The 27,078-nt window shown below is 39.0% G+C and overlaps 2 protein-coding genes across 2 annotated transcripts in view; one reads left to right on the forward strand and one right to left on the reverse strand.

Moving 5' to 3' along the window:
- Window positions 1-4,311, reverse strand: part of EIPR1 (EARP complex and GARP complex interacting protein 1) — an 83,965-nt gene extending 79,654 nt beyond the window's left edge. The window contains exon 1 of the mRNA XM_074153388.1: window positions 4,255-4,311. Coding sequence (XP_074009489.1) covers window positions 4,255-4,296 — 42 coding nt within the window. The 5' untranslated portion in view covers window positions 4,297-4,311. The remainder of the gene's footprint in view (window positions 1-4,254) is intronic.
- Window positions 4,312-4,434: 123 nt separating this feature from the next.
- The window catches only part of TRAPPC12 (trafficking protein particle complex subunit 12), a 52,166-nt gene continuing 29,522 nt past the window's right edge, over window positions 4,435-27,078 (forward strand). Inside the window, exons 1-5 of the mRNA XM_074153312.1 lie at window positions 4,435-4,494; window positions 5,235-6,442; window positions 10,912-11,028; window positions 22,060-22,173; window positions 23,032-23,170. Of these exons, the coding sequence (XP_074009413.1) occupies window positions 5,240-6,442; window positions 10,912-11,028; window positions 22,060-22,173; window positions 23,032-23,170 (1,573 nt within the window). The 5' untranslated portion in view covers window positions 4,435-4,494; window positions 5,235-5,239. The remainder of the gene's footprint in view (window positions 4,495-5,234; window positions 6,443-10,911; window positions 11,029-22,059; window positions 22,174-23,031; window positions 23,171-27,078) is intronic.

The raw sequence follows: 27,078 nt of genomic DNA on the forward strand, positions 1-27,078 counted from the left end.
TTAAAGTATACAGGATTGGCACTCACAGGGCAAGTAATCTTAGAAAAAAAAGAGGACCGAGACAAAAACTAGAAATTTCACTAAGACATTATCATGCAGTTTCTTGAACCAATTCAATTTTCAAAATAAATCCTCCACAGCCATCTCTAAAGCTGTATCAAAATTATATCCTTCATTCTGTTTAGATCATTCTCTCTCATTCCACAGAAGACCAGAAAAGCTCTCCCAGGGAAGAGAACTCCATGGCCAGCAGGAGTCTCTGCACTTGCTCCACTCCCATACTGGCAGCACAGGTTTCCCAGATTACTGCACAAGCAACACACATCAACTTATGAAGTCTCCTTTCCCCCTCCTTCCAAGAAATCTTCACCTGCCTTTTACTTGATCAAAGGTAGGTCAAATGAGCTATTCTCAATACATACTGATATTATACATATATACACATTGTATGAGACCTGCAACCCATCTATTTCAGTTGACATTTTGCACTGTTTTAAGCTTTTTGGAATAAGAAATTACATTTGGCTTTACAGAAATTGTTTCACCTTACTCTTGCAAACATGCAATGAAGTCCTAAAAATGAACAGTCGCTGTTCGGATCCATAAAACCTGTTAACAACTAACTGATAATACAATGTGGGCCAAGTACTGCTTATTCAATAAGCACAACAGGACCACAGTGCAGTACACACACTAATGCTTTTTCAGAGTGTGCTTTTTCTGAGCCGTCTTCAGCCAGACTCCATCTCAGGGTGCAGGTGTAGTTGCCCTTGTGTAGTATGGCCCTGTGGTCAGCCAGCAGGCTCTCTCTTGTCCTTCCCTCCTGCTCCTTATGCTTCTCCCTTGCGAGTCTGTGTATTTTTGACATGTAACATGCAGTAGGAGTATCTGGCATTCAGGACTATCTGGCTGAAAGTCAGCTCAGTATTGCGGTATCCCCAAAATCCCTTGAATGTGCCAAATGCATGTTCCATAATTATCACTCTCTGGAACAAGCAATGTTCCTCCTCCCTCCCCCCATGATGCTGGCTAGCTTCTGCATGCTTTTAAACAAGTGAGATGTAGGCCGTCCCCCCAAGAATCACAGCTGGCGTTGCAACTGAGCCAAACACCTCTCCTGGAAAACACCTCTCCACACAGCTTATTTCCAGAGGTGTAAGCATCAGCCAGTCCACCAGTACAGTATCTCCAGACATTAAGTAGTGCTTACACGCCTGCCCAAAACATCACTGTTTAAACACTCAAAGAATAGGCTGGGGAAAATTGTGAATAATTGAAAATGAAGCTTATTCAACACAGTAGAAACATACTGTGTCCTTCAGGTTAGCTAGCAAACATAGGTCAACTCTGCACTGGACAAGCAAGAAGAACATAATTTCACTGACAAAGAATAGTACTTAGCAATACCCCTGGGGTCCCACTTACCACATTTTCGTAATTCAGGATATTGGTGAAGTCTACCAAGGTTCCTTTTAGAAGGACAACCTTTCAGTACTGAAATATTCTGCAGATACTGCTGTTTCCTCGTATTCATCATCATGATGTCTAGTAAAACAGGGGGAACTAATCTGGTCAAAAACTTAACTAATCATGCAGAAAACTGAATTCATCACTAGTTTTAATCTTGTTTTGCTGTTAGATGTTTAACTTCCTTCCCCCGATAAAAAAAAAAAAAAAACAAAACTATTTCTCACTGTTATGAGGTAAAACTTTTTGCACAGTAGCTACACATGCTAAGTAATTATACATGGATGAATAAGGGTTCAAGATTTGTATCTTTAATTTCCATTCTCGTGGCCAAACTGTGAGCAATGTCGTGGTTCTAAGCAAGACTTACCTGTTACACTAAGCCTTTTTTTTGAAGAAAATTGAATTGAAAAAGGAGCAATATGTATTTGTTCATTATTATAAGTTACCTTACTTATGCCAATACATCAAAACACATTTTGCACATAAAAATGAATAGAAATTGTGCAGAAATAGTTTTCATTTAGCTGGTAGATAGTACCCTAGGAGGAATCAGCTTTATGTTCTTACAAACCAGGCCACATTAGATAAATGAAAGGCATATCTATACAACTACGTTTTCTCTGGCAGTGGCCAAAGACACATTCTTATTGACTGCTGGAGCCACATGTAGCTTCTTAGTCTGCAATCCCTCATGTAGCTTCTAGGTGTCATGGTTTTGTGACATATAATTTGTATGTGTAAGAAGAGTAAGAAGATCCCTCCCTCTTTTTAAATACTTCATCGTTTCAAATCTCAACTTGGAATAATCTTGTCATAAAGCTGAAGTAATGATTAGAAATAACCAAAAAAACAACCCCAAACCACTCCAAACTTAAGAAACAACAACATTCTTTAAGCCAGCCCAAAAAAAATTGTCTCATTCTTTTAGCCACAGTGCTTCTGACACATACTGGAAAAAAACAGTTGTGATGATGCAGCTAGCCATTATTATCTAGCAACATAGAAGAAACCAGGCTTAAAAAGAATAATAATCTTTCTTATTAGACTTGGACATGCAAGTTGGAAAAAGCATACGAGTTTTAGGCTTAAATCCGTCCATCAGAGCCTTCTTCAGGAAGCACAGAGATGCAACTTGTTTTAAAGCCACACTGGGAGTTAATGGAGATCAGAAATAGAACCTTCATCTCTGCGCTCCTTTTCCAACTTAGCCATAAACTTTTCTTTCCCTACCTTCTCCCTAATGACCTGTATTAACTGTAATTCCCTTTGATTACAGCCACTTTCTTAGCCCTTTTGCTTTATCCTCCCAGCAGACAGCCCTATTACATACTTTGTAGGAAAAGAGGTCTGTAGAAGATGTATGATTGGGGGGAGGCACAAATCCATGGGAGTCCCAGACAACATAAAGGTTAGCTTTCCAAAATCCCTGGAACACTTATTATGTATGACCTGCTAGAAAGAAGCTATAAGTTTTATCAAGTACAGGATATATATTCTATTCTGCAAAAGAGATTTAAGTATAATTTTTATTAATTTTGAAGTTCAAGTTACAGCCATCTCTAGCCAATCACAAAACGATAGTATATTATCTGACTTATATAGGTTTAACATTTAAAGACAAGTGGATATTACACACTAGCTCCTACACAAGAGGAAAACCAAACAAATACACAATTTGCTAAGGAGATCTATCAGTATAGTTAGGATTATGAAGCACACAACTCTATAGCCAGGACACCCAAACCTGTTAGAAAGAACCTTCATATATTACTTTCCGCGAGCACTTTGGTAAAGGTGACTAAAAAAAAAGTGAATGTATAAATATTTATATTAACACATCTAATCAAAACATTGTTCTGTGAGCTGCAGAGGAAACACAGCGCCTCCTATTACTGCTATAATGGCAATGATGATAATCCAGCAGTTGCAAAAGAAAATACTTAACAGCTGCATAAAACCCTTATTGTGGGAGCAAACCATAAATTAGGGTCTCTGCCACCCATCCAGCTACCCAGCCATTTATTTTTCCAGAACTTACAGAAACTTTATTAAACGCAAGACATGTTTTGCTCTATGAAGATGATCAATAAGTTCCTAAATTAGACAGTCCAACAACAGTCCCACCTCCTTATAGCCATGAACACCAACCAATATGATGGACAGATTTGTCCCACAGAACGACTGCACACACATGGAACCCAAGAACATCAAGTAGCTTTACAGTCGGGTATAACCAACTGAAATTAGCAACTTATCAGAAACTATTTCATACACTCTCCTCACAGAAGCTTTTTTTTTTAAAAATTTCTGAAAAGGAACAAACAACTACAGTAATCTCTTTAAGACCGCCAGTATTCTTCTGCCACCCCAGAGCAAGAGGAAGACCTCTCCAGGGGTGAGCCAGGGACGGTGACACAGCAGGACCCCACCGGCCGGGCTGCCCACGGCCATGCGGGGAAGGACCCCCGCCCTCAGCCCAGCACCCGCGCACCCGCCCTGGAAACAGCAAGTTTTGCAACAAGGACCAACTCCTGCCACCCGCTCAGCCACCTTTAAAAACCACAACGCGACCGGACAGGTGCCAAGAACCACCAAGAGCCAACAGTACCACCGGTACCGGCTGAGGGGGGCTGGGAGACCGCCGGTCTCCCCGCCAGCGGGCCCCACAGCCCTCCCCGGCACTCCCCTGCCCCACCACAACCCCAGCCCCGCGGACACCACCTTCCCGGAGGTAGGACCGACACCCACCAGCCCTCCTCCTTCAGTCTCCCCCTCCGCACCCACCTGGAACTCCAGCCCGTAGATCACCGGCGCGTCGTCCTCCATGGCGGCCCCCACACACGTCCCGACACACCCCGCTGCCCCACCGGCCTTTCTGGCCCTCGGCGCTGCCCGTCGTGCGCCGCTTCCGGGAGGTGCGTCTGCGCAGGCGCGCTGCCGCCCGCCCCGGCCCGCAGCGCAGGCGCGGTGGGGAGCGGCGCTCGACGGGGCGGCGGAGAGGAGGTGTCGCCGCCGGGCGCGGAGGTAAGGGGAGGGGAGGTGAGGTGAGGTGAGGTGAGGTGAGGTGAGGTGAGGAGCGGGGGGCTGGCGGGCCGGCGCGGCTCCAGTGCTAAGGGGCGGCCGGGTGCTGAAGCAGCCTCGGGGCCCCGGCCCTGAGGGAGAGGGGGCGGCGGGCCCCGCCCCGGGCTGCGCCGGGCGGAGGCTGTGGGGGAGGCCGCGCCCGCCCCCTCCGCGGGGCGGCCAGGGTGGCGGGGACCCCGCGGTGGCGCAGGAGACAGGGCCGCTCCCCGGGGTCGCTGGGCGTGTGGCGGCCGGGGCCGCGGCGGGGACGGAAGCGGCGGTGGCGGTGCGCACCCTGCGCGGGCGGCCCTGGGCTGGGCAGCCCGCAGTGGTGACAGCAGTGAACCCCTCTTCCTTGCCCTTAAATGGGGACCGAGCTGGTCTTTGCGAGCGGAACAGCAAATACAGTTTTGTCTGTGTTTGGTGGGAGGCATTTGCTCTTCAATCCCAGTATTTTTGCGACTTGAAAAAAAGGATGAAAAGAAGACCGTTTTCGGAATTAATTTATTCTCTGGGTAGATGTTAAATGAAAGATGTCAAATAGTGAAACTACTGTGTTTTTAAAGCAAGATTTTCAGTATTTAAGTATTAAATTATGTATTAAGTGTTATACGTATGATACTTAAGGTTTTCAGGGTGGTACCTCAGCAATACCTGAGTAGTAAAATTAATACTTGTTTTGGTGGGGATTTTTCCCTCTTCAGCTACCATGGAGAATAATGAAAGTAATCCTAAGGATGCGAAGAGCACCTCGGGTGAAGATGACAGCGGAGACATAGTTCAACAGAAAGCTCAGGAAGAAATTCTCTTTCATGAGGAAACCATTGATCTTGGTGGAGATGAATTTGAGTCTGAAGGGAATGAAACTGTGTCAGAAGATTCAAATAACTTTGTAGATAAACTTAATGAACAAATGATGGAGAGTGTCATTATTTCAGATTCTCCAAACAACAGTGAAGATGACACAGGTGAACTTGGTTGTCTCCAGGAGATTGTAGAACAAATGGAAGCTAAAGATAATCAAAATGCACAAGCAAAAGTGGATAAAGAAGAGTTTTTAAGTAATGAGAGTGAAACTGAACACGAAGAAACACCCAAAGACATTTCTGAGATTGGAACAGATGATCAGGCATCTTTAAAGGAAGAATTAATTCAGGAAGCAGTGAAGGAGGAGCCAAAGTTGGGAAACAACGTTCCTGTTGAAACAAAACCAAATCAGATTGATGAAAACAAACCCGAGGACCAAATATCGTCACCCAGTACTAGCAAGGAGGCTGAGCCTATTCCTGTGTGTACCATCTTCAGCCAAGCAAACAATGTTAATGCCCAGCCACAGTTGTTCCTACCTGACGGTTTTGAGCCTCAGATGGTAAAATCTCCCAGTTTTAGTAGTATAATTGAGACTCCAGTGAAGTCTAATCCTCAGGTGGTTCAGCCAAGTCCTAGTCTAAGCAAGTTCTTCGGTGATACCGTTAGCACTAATACTTTAGCTTCTGATTTTTTTGATTCATTTACCACATCCAATTTTATTTCTGTTAGTAATCCCAATGCAAGCTCATCAGTTCCAGAACAAATGTCCTCTCTTTCTAATGGTGGAGACAGTTCTTGTGCTTCATCCAACCCTACTTTCTCTGTACGAAATGGGAGGCCTGAAGCAGGTGATCCTCCATCGTCTCTAGAAATAACTCAATCCCCTAAGCCATTCTCACAAATCCAAGCTGTTTTTGCTGGAAGCGATGACCCCTTCGCCACAGCCTTAAATATGAGTGAACTAGATAGAAGAAATGATGCTTGGCTTCCTAGTGAGGAAACCAGAAATGTTCTAATTTCAGTTGCTACACAACAATACAGCACCGTGTTTATAGATAAAGAGAATCTCACCATGCCTGGATTAAAATTTGATAATATCCAGGTAAGAGTCTATTACTGTATCTCAGTGCATTAATATATTTTAGAAATACTGTGCAAGAACTGTCCAATAATCTGTATATCACAGTGCTTCATATTGTTGCTGATGGTCACCTTGTATGTATTACTTCAATCCTTATTAGAAAATATAGTGTTGCTGCCTACTCAAATATGAAGGAGCTAAAACCAGATCTGTTTTGTTCATTGTGAAATTTGTTGGGTACATTAAAAAACAGAGTTGACAGTTTCCACGGAATCCAAATCTGGTTGTATTTTTAAGTAGCTTGTTTCTGGTCCTCCTAGTTAGTAAGATAATGCTCGCATTTGGAATATATGCAAAATCAGTATGCTGTACTACAAAGTCTGAAAGCTTTGTTTGCTTGTGGAATACAGTGTTGCAACCAAGTGGGAAGTAACATTTTTCACTGATGTTCACAGTGCTCTCAGTATTACTGAGCCAACGCTGACTGAAATTGCATTGGTTTTAATCTTCCCTAAGCAGTGGAAAGGTATAACCTGTAGGAAAAATTGAGTGCTGGAGCAAGCTACTGGGAAGGGATAACCCCAAAATTAAAGGGAAAACGCCAGATGGGTTTCCACTACTGTTTTTCCCTTAAGGTTCTCATTTCCTTCTCTTCTATCAGAGTTCCCAACTAGTGAGAAGGCATAAAGTGTTTTTTCAGAATTTGAGAAATTTCACTTAGATCTATTCAGTATTTCTCGGGAAGCTGTTTGATCCTGGCAGAGCAGCAAAGGCTAAGTATCATATGGAATTTTTTTCTTGAAATAGGCTAATCCTACTCTTTCATATCTATGTCTCTGGGTAGTAGAATTGTTGTCTAGAGAGATAGTGCTGGTGTTTTTGATACTTTAATCCTTAATTTTAGCATAACGAAGACTATCAGTCAATAGTCAAATACAAGCAGAGAGCAGTCTGCAATAATTTCCCAACCTGCAGGAACTATCGGAAAAGTTTCTGGAATGAATCAGGTGTAGATTTGTTGCTGAGTTATCTGATAAATCTTAGGTTTCCATCACAAGCAACAGATGATACCAGTTTTAGACATGCCATCCTGCTGCTACTTGATGGGTTAGCTTTATCTTAAAACATTTGTTTGTCATCACAAAGCCCAATAGTTAGGGTGAAAGAAAACATGCTAATAGGAAGATACTCCTCCTCTGCTCCTTCTTAAAAAAAAAAAAAAAGGGTCCTTCCTACCTTTCCCAAAAATCCCTTAAACCTTGATGAGTAATTCAAGAGTGTGTGGTATTTCTTTCCTGACAGCTAATGGGATGGACAAAAGGAATGGTCCACAGGCCTCATAAGGATGAGAGCCTCCTTATTACAGGCCTCCTTTTTCACAATAGTTCTCTCTCGCCTTCCTCAATTTAGTCAAGGGTTAAAGGCTATTGTGTGCTGGTGATTCCCTGAATCTGGGCACGTGCATATATGCAGATCTACCATTCAGTACGTAATTGAAAAGAAAATGTAATGGCATCGTCCATGTGATGTATTTCTACGTGTACCTGCTGTAAAATCAGTGGAATTAAAAGGGTTTCCTGCTGCTTTCTTCATTGATTGTAATGTATAAACAGTCGCACAGGCATGTCATCAGGGACAAGTTTTGAAGTGCTTTATGTTTATACAACTTTACTCACTTCCAGTTACTGCTTTTCAGTGGGCTGAATGTGTGCCTTGACTGACCTGACATCCCCTAGTTTGGTATCATTGTTCTGTATGCTTCTAGTACTGCAAATTGTGTATTTAACTGAAACTATAATTGTAGAGTACTTGAAATGCCAACCAAAACATTGTGGGAGGCATGTTTTCAATGTTAAATCAGCTTCCAACAATGGTCATTAAACTCTTGGCATGAGTAGTTTGCTAATGCTAAATGTTAATGCAAGATGTTAAACCAAACTGCATGCAGTTGACAAAGAACTTAGTTGAAAAGTGCATTTACAGTGAACTTAAGTGTGCTTCAGGGAAGGACTGAAATTTTGTATGATGTATATTGAAGAGCTTGGTACTTTTTTTTTCTCTGCTCACTCAGAAGGTTTTTGTTCTTATTACAAGTGTGTTGTCTTAAAAATTAAGCAGATAAATCACACCTAGAAAAATACTAAATGTTCTTGATTTCAGCTCTCTGGTACTTTTTGCTGATCATGCAAGAAACATTGTTTTTTAAACTGTCTTGGATTGTGTATGGTACAGATTATCTGTACCTGTGCTCTCTGAGTGTGGGAACAAACACTGCTTTTTATGCTCTTTCCGTTATGCCTGCCTTCATCAGTTACTGTCTGCTGTCACTATGTCCTTTGTTTCATTACATTCATTTGTAATGTTTCCCTTCTCCAAAGTACTGTTGGGGGGGGAATTAAAAATTCTTTTGTATTTATGTTATTTTGCACACACTGTCTTTTCTTAATCCTTCAGACTCTTCTGTCCGAAAGATGGAAATCTGGTTTATTTGTAGGATAGGTGACAGCATTAGAGGTAAAAAATTTCTATCTAGTGAAACAGTAGTTGCAGTCTCATTCTTCGAGAAACTAGACAGAGAACACAAGCATATTTCCCATAACTGTCCATATGGAAAGTGCAAACAGCTAATATCAGTTATCTTTATCATAGCTAAGCTTTACAGTGTTTTATGCAGCTCACCTTTTTTTAGGCAAAAGGCTTAGGGGCTTGCTTTCTGTGCTAGCAGCTTCCTGCCTCAGTTCTTCAAGTGAATATTTTTATATTCCTATAGAGGGGTTTTTGCAAATATTCCGTGGTATGCTTACGTTTTTGCATAGTCACTTTCTGGTTTAACATCTTAAATATTGCATACCGTTCTAGTTAACACAGATCTGAAAAGATAAAGTGGAATTAAAACAAATTGGAGAGAGAGGACGGATGGTGAGGAGTGCAGACGTTCTCTATTGTGAGCGGTAGCTAAAAGGAAGAGCACCTTTTGGCTTATAACAGCAATAATGATCTAAAATTCATAAAATAATTAAGATAAATAGTTTTATGGCGAAAGGTTTTATGGCAAAGGAACTGTTGAGTAATAAGGATAACAAATGGAGTTACTGTTCGGCAGCCCATGTAGCTGTTTGTAAGTTGTAGAATTCATTGCCCTTGGATGTACTTTTGAGAAAAGCAGACTGAAAAATGAACAAGACAAATGTCATAGGAGGTGTGTCTATTAGTGGGTGTTTAAAAATGGTAGGCAAATATGTCTCCTGGCACAGGTTGACCATAACGTTCTGGCTGCTTTAAGTTGTGAAAGACCAGTATGGTCTTTCCCAACTTAAGGTAAGTATGTTGTTAATATATTGCTGATAATTTTCCTTCTTTTCAGATATTTGCTTTTCTAGATTAAAATGCATAAAAACATAAGATTGGCCAAAAATTTACAGAAATAATTTCTGTACCTGCTTTTGACATGTGGTATTCTCCTATTTACAGTAATGTGTACCGTCCCAGCAAGAGTAGGACTCCCCCGCACCCTGTCCTACACTCAGCATTGGCAGACATGGTACCTGAAGAGCCTGTAGGCAGTAGTACCACAGTTGTAAACATCTGCCAGCATGTGGTCCACAGTTTTTCAGTAGCTGCTTCACGTTAAGCTTGGAATTTCCTGATTACCTGTTGAAAATCTCTAGTACACAGAACCAGAAGGATGTCGGCCAACAGACGGGAAGGCAAAAATATCGATAGTTGAACAAAGACTAGAAGGGGGAATTGAGGCACAGAGGGTGCCATATACAGAGTTATTCAGTTTATTGCTGGCAAAGCTGGAAATAGAACCTGGATTTGAACACTCGTCCTCTTAGCTGCTCCATGGCGTAAAATGTAGAAGTAATCTTGTCTAACTTCAGAAATCTCTTTCAAATGTCTGTCTCAACTAGTCTCAAGTCTTCAAATTACTGAGCTCAGATAACCCAATTTCTCTGATTTAATCCTGCAGTTAATTCTTTTGAGATTAAGAATACACGTTGAAGGGTCGCTGTTTACTTGGTTTTGTGATCTCACAAAGTTTATTTTCTGTGGACACTTAGGGCTAGCCAATCATGTGCATGTTTGTCTTCGGTGAGTAGATTGCACCTTTCAACATTAATATCCGTTATAAAAAACCTGTAAAACTTCCTGCGTTTTCCAAGATCTTTGAAGAGTGTTTTGTAAGATCTTTGAAGGATAATAATATGAGAAGCAAATAAGCCTGAATATTTCTATGCTAACTGAAATGTAAACATTGAAAAAAAAGAATATAGCAAATAAAGTGGAGTAAATCGAGACATTTCATTAAAATGCTGTAAATATATATGCATTTATATTCATTTCACACAAAAAGTACTGGAAAACAAGCATTTCTTAAAGGGAAAAAAACTATGTTGCTCAGCTTAAATTCAACATTTTATGTTGCTAAAATAATGTTTAAAAGTGTCTTGTTATGTTTCTTCTTTTTCTGTTTTGTGAACACCAAGGGGGATGCAGTAAAAGACTTAATGCTTCGCTTCCTGGGGGAGCAAGCTGCAGTGAAGAGACAAGTTTTAAACGCCAACTCTGTAGAACAATCATTTGTAGGCTTGAAACAGCTAATTGTAAGTAACAATCTTCATAATTCAATATATATTAAATACCATGCTTTCCTCAAGATAATTGGGAGCTACTGACTGTGAAGAGAAACTAAAAAAAAAACCTTGTATATCAGTCTATTCGTGATCCTGCAAAAGTGCTAGCCAAATTTTCGTGGGAATGACACTGGGTTTTAAATACTGAGTTTTAAATGACATAGCAAACTTTTTTTTTGTTAATAAGCAAAAGTTAGAAAAAAGTTAATTTGAAGTTACTGTGAATTTTCTCAGCTGATAATTTTTATGTAAGATAGATGATTGCAAAACAGATTTTACCGTCTTTTTTGTTTATCTGCATATGTATTTATGTTTTCTCCTTAGTGTTTTACAAAAGTTAAGACATGCTGATGTAATAGTTTCAACTGCTTTAATTTTTTATTTCAATACAGGAAAACTCAACTAAATTACTTCCAAATGAAAGCTTAATTTTCTCTGAGTTCAAATCCTTTCCTTAATGCAAATATTTCGGACCTGGAAATAGTTGCAGCCTTGTGAATCTTGCCTTGTTCTTTCAGCCATTGTGTTCTTGTATGAAACTCATTACTGTTACATGACTGAGCCTTACTTAATCTGTTTAAAAGTGAAAATATTTTAGGCTTTAAAAAAAAAAATTATGAAAAATTACTGAGGAAAAGCAGTGAGGAATTCTAAGTGTTAGGGCAGTCTGTATTTAGCATTTAACATCTTTTAATTATTAAGTTACCTTCCATGTAAAGCTCCAGAAGAGACTTTTTGTCATGTTAGGAAAACTCTAGCTGGTCTCCTCAAGCTTTGTTAAAGCAATTCAGAGGTAATTTTTGAAACTAAAACTGAAAAAACAGATTGTGATCTCCATCCAGCAGGCAAAGCCTTTTTCCGCACTTCCTTTCCTTCTTCCAGAAGAGGAGTTTTGTCGTATGGGAAATCTTTTTTCATTTGGCCTGGTAGCTGTGTACGTGCAAAATACTCTTCTATGCTGCAGACCATCTTGTATCTTTAATACGGTGCTGCCACTGATGCTGTTTTAGCTTTGAGTGTTCTCTTAAGCTGCAGAAGAGCAGTGTTAAGGCTTTTAGGATCAAAGAAGAGAATAAGGAGGCAATCTGCAGCTGTCAAATTTTTTGCTACCTGTAGCAATTTTTTTAAAAACTTCTCTTATTAGAAGGATTTTTTTTGGTAAAATTGCAGCCATTCAGCCAGAAATCAGGATGTTCTTCAGTTTTCGAGGCTTTCAATCACTAGCTGTTGGTTGTTGAGTATGCAATATAATTATTTTTCAGTTTTGTTTGCGGAGCTCTTTTTATGATAGGAATTAGTTTTTTGGTGGGTTTTTTTCCTTGCAAACATTGCTCTTTTTTCTGAAATTCTTATTATGGAAAATTTATTTCTTATGAGAACAGTCTTAAAGGTAAAAGGTCTTTCAGACTTAGAAACATTAAAATCCCATGCTAGATTATATTAATTAAAAAGATGCGTGGTTTTTACATACACAGTAGGCCAGAATATAGTAAGTGCTCTGTTACCAACCACAAATTTTACTTTCTCTAGGAGTGAATTTCTGACCACATATGTTCAGTGAATGTGTCTTTTAATGCAAAGAGCCACTTACGGGGATATTTTCATTAACATCTGGATAAAAACTGGTGAGAGTTGGAAATATTGCTACGGAGTTTCCATAAAGTTAAGATATTTTTTTTTGTCCTTAGCTGTTTGTTTGGTATCCATGTGAACCACACATGAACATGAGAATTAATGACATCATTTCAGTCACCCAGTTCAATCCCTTGCAGCAACTGACAGACGCTTAAAAGAGACTGTTTCAAAGAGGTCCACAGTACGGAAGAGAAATGCGTAGAATTAGGATAGACTTCAGCTTCAGACTGATACCTGTTATTTAGTTGTCTATGTGTGAGCTGATGTCTGAACTCTTAAGTCAAAAGAGATGTGATCAGTACAGTTACTGATCACATCTAAATTTAGATGCGTAATTCTGGGATCCCATCTAAAAGTCTCAAAAACTATCACATGCTGTAGGATGGCACCAGTGGCAGCTGAAATCAGAAGTGAATGTTAAGTCCTGTTATAAGGAAATTTGTTAGGTTAAAAATCTCACATGATCTTGGATGAACTCCATCTTACTATGTGAAGGAAAGAAAAGAAAAAAAAAAAAACCAAAAGCAAACAGTATTCTAAGCTTGTCCGCTCCAGAGGAAAATGCTTCATTTGTATCTGGCTACTGTTTAATCCTGTGTGTGAATCGGAAAAGCACGCTAAATGGTTCATCAGTATCCCAAATCTTCATATCACAGGCCTTCAGCTGCAACTCTGGAGCTCCTCTATTCTACGATACAATTGCTTCTGTTGGCTTATTTTACTGTTTTAACAAATACAGATTGCTACTACTTTCAAGGCTATTCCAGAACTTAATTCCTTTGGTGATTAATCAAAGGAATTCTAATCAATCCTCTCTCAAAATCTTTTTTCTAATCAAAGATAGAGTTGTTTACAACAATTTAAGTGTTTTGATCTTATGTTGCTTTTTAAGTCGTTTTCTCTTCTCAATGTTTGCTTCCAGCCCCCTGCTACTTTGTATGGGTAGACAGCAGTGACATTTCTACTTCTCAGATTTTCTTTTTAAAGGTAAAAGTAATTCTTCTAGTCCTCTCATCATGGATGTCTTCATAATTATCCTAGGAGCTCTTCTCACCATCTCTTCCAATTGATGCTAACATCTTTTTATTATCACTGTCTAGAACTCAGACACATTATATTGTAAGTTACATAACTTTCCATGTTAATAATTGTGTTTTGCCTTTTCTATTATTCTGGTATTGTAAATCATCTGATCCCTGTTTAGCTACGTGGTCCTTACATATATTGGCAATACTTCCTAGATTACATCTGCAAATGCAGATACCAGCTCTGTTCACCAGGGTCACGAAAGAATATCTTAAATTGGATTGATTGCAGTGTACATACTTGAGTAGTAGCTTCTCACCTTCCTTATAAAAGTCCCAGTAAAATACATTTACTTGTACAAGTTAAAAGACGATTCTGTGAGTAAGATGAGGTTAGTTCTCACAGTAAAGAATATTGGAGACAAGTCCTTTTTGGTGGTTCATCGTGCAAACAGTTCGCAAAAGTTTCCTCAAGTACAATTAATTGTCAGAAGGCAAATGTTATCAAGAAGGTAGTAAGATGAACTTCCAAAGGTGCACTTTTCTGATGAGACCACCAACAGCCGTGTCATTTCTAAGACAAATAGTCGTTCACCAGGAACTGAACTCAGGTTGTTAAACTCTGCTAACAAAATTATTTGTTCACCATGAATTTGATCTCTGTTTTATTTGAGTAAGATTTGTACCAGTAACCCAAAGATGGATAGTTGGTTTATTGAACAACTGTACTTTCACATTTTAAATTTCTGCCATGGAATGTGTAACAGTGAATTGGAAATTCTGGTAGACTAATGGTGGGGAGGTTGTGCAGCTGAACTAGTTTTACAACTTTGAGGCTTTTAAGAGACACAGGAGTGCTGGAGCAGTCCAGCAAAGCAATTCTGTAAATCTATGTGCTTATCATTGAGGTGATAACTTGTAAATAGTTACACATCTGTAAAGGCTAAGTGTTTATATTATTCAACTGAAAGCAGAAAACCTGTGTTTTCATTTTCTGAAAAGTTTTATTAATCTGGTATAGGAACATGCATTTACCTTGAGCAAATAAATGTAAGCAAGAGCTTGTCTTCACAGTGTTACTTTGGTTTACAGCAGCAAAAAAAATAATTATACATACAAGGCGCAAGCTGCAATTATATTAGTTCCTGTTATTCCATATTTTAGGTTAATTGTTTACCCTCATTTGAACAAATAGCACAGTATTTCTTACTAGAGATCTTTCTGATATTTTGAGTTTTAAAGTGTTTGCAGCCATAGGAGAATCATGTCTTTGATATTTGTCACACCTAAAAACCAACTACTGTATCTTGCTACTATAAAGATGGCCCACTTGGGCCCGGAGAGTGGTGGTGAATGGAATTAAGTCCAGTTGGAGGCCGGTCACGATTGGTGTTCCCCAGGACTCAGTATTGGGGCCAGTTCTCTTTAATATCTTTATCAATGATCTGGACAAGGAGATTAAGTGCACCCTCAATAAGTTTGCAGATGACACCAAACTAGGTGGGAGTGTTGATCTGCTTGAGGGTAGGAAGGCCTACAGAGGGATCTGGACAGGCTAGATCGATGGGCCAAGGTCAATGGGATGAGTTTCAACAAGGCCAAGTGCCAGGTCCTGCACTTGGGTCACAACAACCCCATGCAGCACTACAGGCCTGCAGAGGAGTGGCTGGAAAGCTGCCCAACAGAAAAGGACCTGGGGGTGTTGGTCGACAGCCAGCTGAATATAAACCAGCGGTGTGCCCAGGTGGCTTGCTGATACAAGCATCCTGGCTTGTATCAGAAATAATGTGGCCAGCAGGACTACCCCTGGTTACTCAGCACTGGTGAGACTACGTCTCGAGTACTGTGTCCAGTTTTGGGCCCCTCACTACAAGAAGGACATTGAGGTGCTGGAGCGTGTCCAGAGAAGGGCAACGAAGCCGGTGAAGGGTCTAGAGAACAAGTTTTATGAGGGAACTGGGATTGTTCAGCCTGGAGAAAAGGAGGCTGAGGGGAGACCTTATCGCTTTCTACAACTACCTGAAAGGAGGTTGTAGAGAGGTGGGGGTCAGTCTCTTCTCCCACGTAACAAGGGATAGGACAAGAGGAAATGGCCTCAAGTTGCTCCAGGGAAGGTTTAGATTGGATATTAGGAAAAATTTCTACACGGAAAGGGTTATTGGACATCAGACCAGGCTGCCCAGGGAAGTGGTTGAGGCACCATCCCTGGAGGTATTTAAAAGACGGGTAGACATGGTGCTTAGCGGCATAGTTTAGTGATGGTTTTTGTCATTGTGACGTTGATGGTTGACCTGAAAGGCCCCTTCCAACGTAGACAATTCTATGATTCTAAGTACTCAAAGTTTGCTCTAAATACGCAATTTTTTCTTCAAGCTACTAGACCAGGGAAGGGTTACTAACTACATTTTCTTAACTGATGTGAAAGTGCTCTACCAATGTAATTTAGAGGGGAGAAGAATGTCATAGCTAGTGGAGGAGGACACTTTAATCACTTTAATGGTGTTACATGTAGAGTTAATGACTCCCTTTGAGTCTATTTAAAAAAAAAAAATCATATACTGTTACTTTTGCACATGATTAATGTTGTGCTCCTACATATATTTGCAGATATAACAAACTTGGATACAGTCGTATGGCATTCATACTCACTTTAATAAGTTAGAAATTATCCATAAAAATATGGGGGAGGGGTGGCTGTGTTCCTTTATTTCTAAATCAGTGAGCAATTTCCAAGATTTTTGTAGATGATTTGAGAGAATATGAGAGACTCAAGTCGTGCAAACAGTAACTCGGGGCTTGTGGGGGATGTTTGCATTTCTACACTAAAAAGCATCAATTTATTGGATAAAATTTCAGTGGCTTAATTCTGGGTCAAAATTGTTTTCCTGAGAGACTGAACAGTGTTATAAATTCTCTTCGTGTGTCAGATGATTTCCCTTTCCATTGAACACGTTTTCTGTAGGTGTCCAATCTGCATGACTCTCTTTGCTTGACAGAAGAATTCTACCTGAGTATTAGCCATGTTTGTTCCTTCACTGCTTTCATTCAGGGCGACAATGTACAGTATTGTATATGAGAGAGAAATATGAACACTTTCGCAATATGTCAATGATTTTTATTCAACTGTAATTAAAAGATCAAGCAAAATTGACCTGCACAAGGAGACTTCCAAGAAACAGTTATGCATGTGAGACAGTGGTACTTAGCTATTCGGTAGCATTTTTTTCAGTCCAAATCACTGAATGACTTCATCATTGAATGAAAACACATTCTTTCCGATATAGTGAAAACTCTGATAATTAAAGTTCTTATGACACTTTGTTAGAAAAGGAAGAAATGTAAAAAATGTTTTTTTCCGGAGAGACTACAGCTTTGGCTTCTATTGAGTCATTTTACTCAGTTGGAAGTTTTCTTCATTTCTGAATCTAAAAAATAGAGCATCATTAGTGCTGTTCTTGTATTTGAACTAATAACATTCTAGTTTTAGTCACTGGAAATCTTTTCTACCCTACATCCCATTCCTTCATCCCTCTTTGTAGAAAATAAGCTTATAGAAGGCATTGGGATGTACAGAATATCTCGGTTACTTTTAACTTAGACAGAATGGACTAGAAACATTACCAGATCTTTAGATGTAGATTTATCAGAATTTATAACTCAGGTTCTTTACTCCGTTTCAGATAGTTTTTAGACTGTTTCCTTTTATTGTTTTTCATAAATGGGGATCATGATTGCCTTAGTTGGGTTCTTATTTTGAAAATCACAGAATCACCTAGGTTGGAAGGGACCTTTTAAGATCATCTAGTCCAACCGATTAAACAAACAAACAAACAAACAAAAAAAACCACACAAAAAAAACAAACAAAAAAACCCACCAAACCCAACAAAAAAACCAAACAAAAAAACACACACAAAACACCACCCAACACTAATCCATATCCCTGAGCACCATGTCAACTCCTCTCTTGAATACCTCCAGGGATGGTGCCTCAACCACTTTCCTGGGCAGCCCATTCCAATGTCTGACAACCCTTTCAGTAAAGAAATATTTCCTAATATCTAACCTGAACCTCCCCTGGCGTAACTTGAAGCCATTGCCCCTTGTCCTATCATCTGTAACTTGGGAGAAGAGACCGACCCCCGCCTCTCTACAGCCTCCCTTCAGGTACTTGTAGAGAGCGATAAGGTCTCCCCTCAGTCTCCTCTTCCCCAGACTGAACAACCCCAGCTCCCTCAGCCTCTCCTCGTAAGACTTGTGCTCCAGACCCCTCACCAGCTTCGTTGCCCTTCTCTGGACCTGCTCCAGCACCTCAATGTCCTTCTTGTGGTAGGGGGCCCAAAACTGGACACAGTACTCGAGGTGGGGTCTCACCAGTGCCAAGTACAGGGGGACAATCACTTCTCGGGTCCTACTCACCACGCTATTCCTGATACAGGCCAGGATGCTGTTGGCCTTTTGGCCACCTGGGCACACTGCTGGCTCATGTTCAGCCGACAGTCGACCAACACCCCCAGGTCCTTTTCTGCCAGGCAGCTCTCCAGCCACTCTGCCCCCAGCCTGTAGCACTGCCTGGGGTTGTTGTGACCCAAGTGCAGGACCTGGCACTTGGCCTTGTTGAACCTCATCCCGTTGGTCTCAGCCCATCCATCCAGCCTGCCCAGATCCCTCTGCAAAGCCTCTCTACCCTCCAGCAGATCAACACTGCCACCCAACTTAGTGTCATCTGCAAATTTGCTGAGGGTGCATTCAATCCCCTCGTCCAGATCATTGATAAAGATGTTGAAGAGAACCGGCCCCAGTACCGAGCCCTGTGGGACACCACTCGTGACTGGTCGCCAACTGGACTTCACCCCATTCACCACAACTCTCTGGGCCCGGCCCTCCAGCCAGTTTTTAACCCAGCGGAGAGTATACCCATCTAAGCCATGGGCAGCCAGTTTCTCCAGGAGGATACTGTGGGAGACTGTATCAAAGGCCTTGCTAAAGTCCAGGTAAACAACATCCACAGCCTTTCCTTCATCCAGCAAGTGAGTCACTTTGTCATAGAAGGAGATCAAGTTTGTCAAGCAGGACCTGCCCCTCATGAACCCGTGCTGGCTGGGCCTGATCACCTGGGCATCCTTCATGCGTTGCATAATGGCACTCAGGATGATCTGTTCCATCACCTTCCCAGGCACCGAGGTCAGGCTGACAGGCCTGTAGTTCCCCGGATCATCCTTCCGACCCTTCTTGTGGATGGGCGTCACATTTGCTAGACGCCAGTGGAATGTGGAATTTTATCAAAATGGTGGAATGTAAGTCAGTAAAATGAGAAGTTGAGAGTTGATCACATTACACTGTCATTTGTATCTCTTAAAGCTGCAGATACAGTATTTGGTTAGGTTGGAGGTGCGATCAAAAAAAGCAATAAGATAATAAACATACTGTATTTGTTCCAAAAAAGGCACGTCAGATTTGTATGCAAGGTAAGCTCTCATTCAAGAAAGAGGAAAAAGAAAAAAAAAGAAAAAAAAAAAAAAAAAAGATGAGTGAGGGGTCTCTGTAACACACAAGTCTATCACCTCAAGTGACATAAAACTTTTCATTCCTACCTCTACAGGGTAATAGTCTGACAAAATCCTGGCACTATGTCTACTTTTTTTTAAACTAGAGTCATTGTATTCAAACATCAGACACCTTTGAAAGTTCAATGAAAAGATAAAAAATTATTGAGCTGGTTCTATCTGTCTTAAAGAAAAAAAAATAGAGTCCTTTTTATTTGAAACCTGTTTTCCTATGCATTTTCCCCATCTGTTTGTAAACCTCCCCCAGGACCTTCTCTGATTTTGCGAAGACAGAAGTTCTGCAAGGAATAATGCAATCTTATTGTCTGTTGGGTGGCTGATCTGCTTGTCCTAGCTTTGGTGTGTGTATAGCAGTCAGTACCAAAATGTTTTGGTTTGTTTTTCTTTTTTTAATGTTTGGTTATGTTTTATAGACCCAAAGAAATCCCTTCAGAAGTTAAACATCTGGACTAGTAGTGTGTAAAAAGCACAGAAATCATACAAACTGGTGCCTTTCATTAAAAAAGCAATAGCTCTGTATTTTTTGTGGAAAAAAAGATTTGCCTATGTCTGGTGTGGAACGAAGTTCTGCCAGGCTGATACGGTGTTAGTGAACTGTTTGGCAATAATATTTGGTTGACAGTATTTTCTCTAGGAGCAAATCATGTTTTCACACAATTGCTGCTGGAGGACCATGTCCTGATTCTCACAGAATAATTATTTTATTCTTAGAGAATATTTTTCAGTATTTTTGATGCTGTATCTGAAGCTGTAGTATCCATATTTGCTTTGAGCTTCTACTTATGACTTACAAACAAAATTCACCCCTATTACTTTCATGAACAAGCGACCTGAGTTGTAAGGACTGCGTGGCTGTAGGCCAAAGCAAATGTGAAAGGGACCTGCAAGGTTTTGATGAGTGTTTCAAATAATTGGATAAAGATTTCTGGTGGGCTGGCAACTGTAAGTCTGGTACAATTTGCCAGAGACAATAATGTGTCCTACTGATTGCAAACTAAGTTATACTTCCAGCAGCCTTCTATTAAGCTTCCACAGAGAATTATGCTCCATAACCAGCAGGCAGCTCTAGTTTTGAAATCATGATGAATGTAATGTTTTATTTTCCAGCAAAGATTGTTTGTACAATGGTCATCAGACTTGCTTCTCCTGACTGTCTTGTTCTATAAAGAAAAAGTACTTTTTGTCCATCCTGAAATAGAATTTTAAAAATTGTAGCTGCTAAGATTGTCATAAATGTTTCATTATTATTTTTGGGTCCTAACTGTCACTTGGGAAGAAAAGCTGAACAGTTTTAGAGTCTGTCTGCTTCTGTTCTAAGGATAATAAGAAATTAATTTTTTTCTGCAGAAGAGGAATAAATTTCAGGTAATCCGTGTCAGTGTCTTTCAGCTTTTCTAAGTTGATACAGATAAATGTTGAAGGATGTTACACATGCATTATCAATTCCAGCTCTTCATAAGAGCGTAGATGTCTCAGAAACTGCTATGCTGCTTTGTGGTCTTGCTGTCAGCCAACTTCTGTATTTCCAGTGGAAATCAAATTTTTATCTGGGATTTGACAAGGCAGAGGAGAGAGATGAGGTGGTCAGTGCTCAGTGATCTCTGTAGTGGCCCCTTGAACTATATAGCTGCAAAATGGGGACCAGAGTGTATGAAAACTCTTCATCTTTACTACTAGTTTTTATGTTTGCTCTATTGACATGTTTCCTAAACTCTAAACATTGGAGAGAATTTAATAAAATACCAATTCAAGGTGAGTACCTGAACTTTCCAAGCACCAACATGAACATATTCTATTCCTTTACCTTTCACGAGACAACATATCAGTTTTCTATTACTTTTTTTTTTATTTTTTTTTTTTTAACATATTTAAGAAGGTGTTTGGGAAAAGACTACTTTCAGGAACAAGACAAATTTGTTTTATAATGACCTGCTGGATACATCTGTTGAAAAACTCTTCTGTATGACAGAAAAGCATGATAGCTTAAAACCTGTAAAGCATTAGCCTGTGTTTTAAGTTTTTGGTAGTGTTAGCTATTTACACGGCTGCATTACCATATACAAGGCAGAAGCATTAATAGGATTGCAGTGTGACAAGACAGTTTGACTTATCTAACTCATAATGATTTTGTTTTATTAATGAAAATATATATATAAGAATATTTTTAAGCTAGCCATGCCATGGAAATTCAAATATTTACATTGTATAGGTGAAACAATTGTTACTGTTCTTAATCATTTTATGTATTGTATTGTTTCTTGTCCTTTGTTCTTAATTGATGGGAATTCTGTGCTCTGGGCAACGTTAGGAAAGTGTTTTCATTAAACGAACTGCACTGGGGGGTTATAATCTGATATACTGAAGTCAGTGGGGCAGGAATAGCTGTTAAATGCTTTATAACAGTAGAGTAACTTGAATGTGATTATTGAAATATGGCTGGCAATTTTTTTCTCCTTTTGGAGAGAAAACGAAATTATGAATATTATATTCATGTATATTAGCAAACGTGATATAGCTTTACGTTTAGAATCCCATATGATGTTGCATATTCCTTTGTTTTAATGGTCTGATAATATTAACTCTCTCTCATGCTTGATTTCACTTTTTGCCTAATTAGACATGCAGCTTTGACAAATGACATTCTGCTTCTCACCGGCCAGCTCTCCTGACCTTGTCATTATTACTGATGGGTACATGTAGCTGCTTCAGGCAAAATAAGCAGTTGGGCATTTTAGGGACTTTATGATTTTGCTATTTACTCTTTCCTTCTTCCCAGAGCAGTAAAAACTGGAGGGCAGCAGTTGACTTGTGTGGGCGGCTTCTAGGTGCACATGGTCAAGGCTATAAAAAAAGTGGACTGCCTACTAACCATACAACAGATTCTTTACAGGTATGTTTAAAGATACAACCTTGTCACTTTTTTCCAGCAATATTCACAGTGGCATGTTTTTTTAACATGATCTAACTTCTTTTCCTAACTGATACCTAGAAACTGAGCTTATTAAAGCATTGTAGCAAATTACTTTTTCTGTTTGCTTATGTAAAGTAGGTCTTCATTTAAAACAAAATATCTTTTTTAAAGTAAAATTCTATCTTGATTGTATGTTTTTAAAGGGAACCACACTAGTCAAAAGGAATGTTTTGCTAACTTTGAAGACTCACTGTGCTAAAGTTCATGGACACTATCTAGATTGTGAACTTTGTAGTAAGATTTCAAATGTTACAAGAATGTTTAGTGATTGTAAGAACCCAAATTAATAAAGGTTCGTGAAACGTTACAAGGGTTTTACTGACCAAAATGTGACCAGATGACAAGTTGTGGTTCTGGCCCTAGTAACTATTAAGCTAATGGAATTTCACCGAAATCATAACAGATTTTAAGAATTGCATAAAATGAGAAAAACAATTAAAAATAAGATTTATAATCCTTAACATTCTAACTCAATTCAGAGAGGTGTTCTAATTTTGAAGCAGGCTAGTTTCTAAACTTCATCTTCAAAATCTCAGTATCTTTACGAACAATTAAAACGTCGGTCCTCTGGGTTTTGTTTTAATGATCTTATGAAAAGTATTCTGTGAAAGAGCATGTAAATAGAAATCCCAGTTCTTATCAGTAAGTAACAGAAACTCTTTACTCAACTTTATCAGAAAAACTTAAAAAGTTGAAATTGTATTTGGATGTGGCTTGAGATTGAAGCTAATAACAGACCTTGTCTTTTCCTCTTTTTTTGTGTATATGAATTTTTAGCTGTGGTTTGTGAGGCTAGCATTGCTGGTAAAACTGAATCTATTCCAAAATGCAGAAATGGAATTTGAACCATTTGGAAATTTAGACCAACCTGATCTTTATTATGAATATTACCCTCATGTATACCCCGGACGAAAAGGTAAGATACTTGATTTATAAAATGCTTTTTATTTTTGCCATTTTTACTAGTCATTGTAAAACAATGGATTCAGCTTTTTTTTTTTTTTTAATTCTAAAGCATTGGTGAATTTTGGATTCTTTTTCTTTTTTTTTTTTCCCCAGAAGAACATGATTAACTATATTATTTTCTTACATTCATCCAGGTACTATCAATATGCTATTTTAACACTTGCATGTCCATGCACTTGTGCTGATACAGGTATTATTTTCTTAGGTTTCCTGGTTTCTACGATTACAAGTAAAAAATTAGAGCTAATTTTCCTTAATAAACAAATGCTGGTTAAATTTCCTATTATTTGCTTAGTAATTGAAACTAAATAAAAATCAGTAATATACTATGTATCCCATTGTTGAAGAGGAAAACAAACACCACAGGCCTCATTTCTTCATGAGCGGTTTCTCTCTAGTTATAAATGCACTACTTCCCACTGCTCCCAATAGCCAATAGGTTAACCAGATAGTTCCACTACCCAGGATATTTTAGTCCTTCAGGAGTCTGAATTTGAAAAATTACTATTTTTAAGAGCTATTTCACTCCTGTTCAGACTGGTTTGAAATCTTATTTTTCCTAAATCTGTTATTTAGAAATAAATAACTCTGATGCAAGTACATTATTGAGTGATCCTACAGTCCATTGGCTTTCATATTTGAACCACAATGTATAATAAAATGCTTGTAACAGTTGTAATAGGCAGTGTCACTCTGAAAAAAATATAGTCTATTTACACAGGTGCTTGTAGTCTCAATGAGGAAAGCTAGAAAGACACCGAGGTTTTGAGGTTGCTGAGGAAGGGGAGTTGGCGTCAAGAAAGTTAAGGATCTTTTGCAGAAGATTGTTTCATCTGTTCAGTGATGCAAGAATCAATTGTAGCCCAGCAAGGCCAGCGTGGACTGCCTAGAACAAGTCCGTCTGACCTTACTCAGCATCTTTCAGTCAATCACAGGCAAAGATTCCATGTTTTGCTTTGAATGTATTCAGTGCACTGAGAAGGAACTGTTATTTTTGAGAGAGAGGTTTTGATCATCAGGTGGACAGCTCTATGGATCTGGTTATATTTTGGCAGCTTTGCATATGACGAAGTGCTGCACAGAAGTAGTTGTCCCCCAGCTATATGTATGTTTCCACATCTTTTTTCACTATTAAAGTTAAGTTATTTTGCCTAAGAAAAGAATCCTTGCAGGTCATGTCAGTATTTGAGGCATTTCAGTCCTCTTGCCACGGAGCATAAAGGTAACAACAGTTCTGGACAGTTTGGCCAGCTGTTGCAGCCACCCATTGTGCGACTGAACTTTGGATCCAAACTGTCTTTGCACCACAGTGTCTTAACCACCACAGTTATTTTATACAAATGAAGGTGTCTATGGTAAAAAGGTGAGCATAAAGAAAATATTCTATTTCATGATTATATGCCTCAGTTCATTTTTTTACGGTTGAACATACCAACCGGGAGCATAATCTGATCCTCTGTAAGGAAAATAAGATCAAGGTTGGATGTAACTGAGCTACTGGTTGTAGATACCTCATATAAATATAATGTGATTAAGATGTAGGAAGATCTATCAAACCTTCCTTATGTAGTTTTGAGGAGACGGAGAGATGCCATTTGCAGGGATGTAGAAGAAAGCAAGCAGTTCTCATCTGGCCAGCATTCAAATATGCGGTGCTGGATTATGGATAAAGAAATTTTGTATACATGCATCATTAACCAGCTAATTTGAATAATAAAATGGATATAAATCATTCACATATTTTGGTTGATATAGACTAGTATGGATCCACAATCCACTGGTGTTTGGTAATTTTGCATATCATTTTGTGGTGTAACAAGCATAAAAGGAAGAGTTTTGTTTCAACATTTTAATTTTGATTCATGGTATATAAACGGAGTAAGCACTTTAAAATCAATTTAAGAAATGAGAGTATAGATATAAATGATATACACATTAATTGTAATACATACAATATTTTGCATCATTTCTTTGTATTCAAATTATTCATAATAAGAAATTAACAAATTAGAAAGTTTTATGTGTTTTCTCTGCTTGAGGTAAGGAAAGTTTATATACCTGAGCTTCTTACAGCAGTGAGAATAGTCCCTCATCCATTAATCTCTGAGAAATATACCTCCAAGAATTTAAATTCCAAGTAAATGTATGAGGAGTGGAAGATGTTTTTTCCATTAATTTAACTTGCTGTGCCCAGTACATCCTCTTAATTTTCCTCTGAAGCTCTCCCAAGGTTCTTACCCTTTCGGCAACGCTACTAATATCTGTTTTGTCTTGAGACTTTTTGTGGCATTTGCAGCCGTGCTGTGTGTTGATCCCATTACTGTTGTCTTCATCATGGCTGTAAGATTTAATCTTTCTGAAGTCTTCCTTTCCTCGTTTCTACCAGCCAAGTCTCTTTGTTCAGTCGTCTCCGATCCTGTAGGTGTGCGCCATCATGGGGAGTAGGATCTGGTGGGATCCTTGTATCAGTCAGTGAAATTAGTTAAGTCACTCTTTGATCATTCCTGTTTGATACGGGGCAGAGAGCACACCACTCTCATTTTCTAGTAATATCTCTTATAGATTTATTTCTTCTAAATTCATCTGTGGAGAGAAGCCAAAAAGTCCGATTACATATAAAATGTTTTTGTTTTGCAATAGGTAGGTACTTAGTTTAGGAACTCTGTTCCAAATTGCTTCCTGTACTCTGTGCGGTATATAAGGCTGAATTTTTGTCATCACTCTTGTGAGTAATGGATTTCAGGATTTATTTTTTTTTAGGGTTTTGTCTTTATATTTACGCAGTCTGACCCACTTCTTATTCGTATCGTTTGTTCCTGTGTTCCTCGTGATACTTCATAAAGTCTCTCGTATGATGGATGGGCTAACCTGAGCTATCCTTTCCATTAGTAATGCCTGTGTGTTTCTAAAGAGCGAGAGCCAACAATTAAAACGGAACATTAAAATGCTGTCTCATTCTTTTATGAGATAATTTGGTCTTGTTTCTGCTAAATAGACCAGTAAGTTACAGAAAAGTTAATGCTACCAAAATCAGTGTTCTAAAGCTACAATAATTGAGAATAATTTATTTTGAATTGCAAAGGAAAAAAATAACCCCAGTGCACAAGTGAAAAAAGGACTTTTATTCCCCTGACCAGAGGTTTTTATGTGTAGGGGTGGGTTTTTCCCTTTCCCCTTTTCGTTCTCCTTGTGATGGTACGGCATCATCTGTATTCCTCTAACATGAAATCATTCTTCCGTTGTCTGGTGGAAAGTGCCTAAATAAGGAGCATATTCTTAAAAATTTAGTTGTATGTGCTCTAGAAACTTACTTCATATTGTACACCTTCCCATCAACTCTCTTACTAATTCTAACACAAGGGTCTTTTAAGGTGTGGTTGTGTTCTGACTAGTGTGTGCTGCAGTAGTTTGATACTTTCAGATAGATAGCGACAGTTAAAAAAAATAATATTTATGTTTTGTATTTATAAAATATATATATTTCTCTCAAAGTAGTGGGAGTCTAGACATCACTGCTATTTTTTTAGCATATTTCACTAGGTCTATATTACTTTTCTGACTTTACTAATATCCACTGAGTTAGAAGTTTTAGCAGAAATACATCAAAAAGTTGATAGAAAAAATAGTTGGCTGTATGAGATTTTGTTTTTTATATGTCCTTATTTGCTCAGGCAGGGCTCTTAATTTGTTTCTTTTATTCAGTTTTGAAATTCAGATCTCCCGAAAGGAATCCTATTGCATGTGGTCTAGAACTGTCATTCAAGCCGATGTTGTAAACAAGGTTTCAGTGCTGATGTCTAAAGTGAAATGTAATAAATTATTATCATTACATTTAATAAGCTTATAAAATAGCAAAAG

This window comes from Numenius arquata, chromosome 9, assembly GCF_964106895.1.
Source record: "Numenius arquata chromosome 9, bNumArq3.hap1.1, whole genome shotgun sequence".
Classification (NCBI taxonomy): domain Eukaryota; kingdom Metazoa; phylum Chordata; class Aves; order Charadriiformes; family Scolopacidae; genus Numenius; species Numenius arquata.